The sequence below is a fragment of the Sinocyclocheilus grahami genome, unplaced genomic scaffold (assembly GCF_001515645.1).
Source record: "Sinocyclocheilus grahami isolate Dianchi unplaced genomic scaffold, SAMN03320097.WGS_v1.1 scaffold1435.1, whole genome shotgun sequence".
Classification (NCBI taxonomy): Eukaryota; Metazoa; Chordata; class Actinopteri; order Cypriniformes; family Cyprinidae; genus Sinocyclocheilus; species Sinocyclocheilus grahami.
The window spans coordinates 64,250-65,121 of record NW_015506614.1 but is presented as its reverse complement, the minus strand read 5'-3'; the positions used below and the strand labels follow the sequence as shown (position 1 = coordinate 65,121).

General features: G+C 38.4%; 1 protein-coding gene across 1 annotated transcript in view; it reads right to left on the bottom strand.

Moving 5' to 3' along the window:
- The window catches only part of alp3 (alkaline phosphatase 3), a 25,970-nt gene that overhangs the window by 14,995 nt on the left and 10,103 nt on the right, over positions 1-872 (bottom strand). The window contains 2 exon segments of the mRNA XM_016256472.1: positions 176-244; positions 552-693. Coding sequence (XP_016111958.1) covers positions 176-244; positions 552-693 — 211 coding nt within the window.

Here is an 872-nt window from a genome sequence, read left to right as displayed (position 1 = left end):
CACTAAAAATTTAACTAAAATCTAAATTAAAATCTAAAAAAGGTACAAGTAAAAACTCTAATAGTACATGAATAATACAAATAAGACTTGTATGACGCTCATGAGCTCAGTTGCTCTGGTTTATAAACTCAAACTCTTTGAGATCATTTGTTTTGTCTGAATGAATATCTCTCACCCATCAGATAATCTGTCTTTTCAGGGTCCACTGCATCAAAGTCTGTCTTATTCCACCAAAGTCTCCTTATTAAACCTACACGTTTATGAGAAATATTGTGTGTGAAGATAATGCTGAAATGTGTTTGAATATAGTTTAAAATATCTGCTTTCTTAATGAATGCTTCTGGTCTTATCGTGAATGTTTCATCAGTGCACGTTATTCTAAAGAAAATACATGTTTGTCTTCATGAGTCTTCATCAAAATGCCGTAATTTTCTCAGAATCTGAAACATTTTCAGCATCTAATCAAGTCCTAGCTTTCTGTCGTTCTTTCTTGCTAAAAGGAAAGGAAATATTTCACAGTAATGAAGCAGATGCTCTTCTGTGTTCCCTAACCTTTCCCTCCTTCATGCTCAGCCACTCATTTACGAGGTTTCTGTTGTCTTTTCTCTGTCCTTGTGCGCTCAGGTCTGTGGGATACTCCGGATCGGGAAACCCTTTAGGCGTCATGTACTTCCGACCTCCTCCGATGATCACCTGCACACAAAGTCATCTGTTCGCTCTCCAGTTTTCATCAGGCAACCGAAGACTGAGTGCAAATGATACAAGCCCCGTTTACAGATCACACTCAACACCAAGATCAGGATGAGTTTGTTTCTTCTCAGAGTTGTAGAAATGTAGCACTGCATCAGCGTCTCAGCAATGGATGCTCTGCA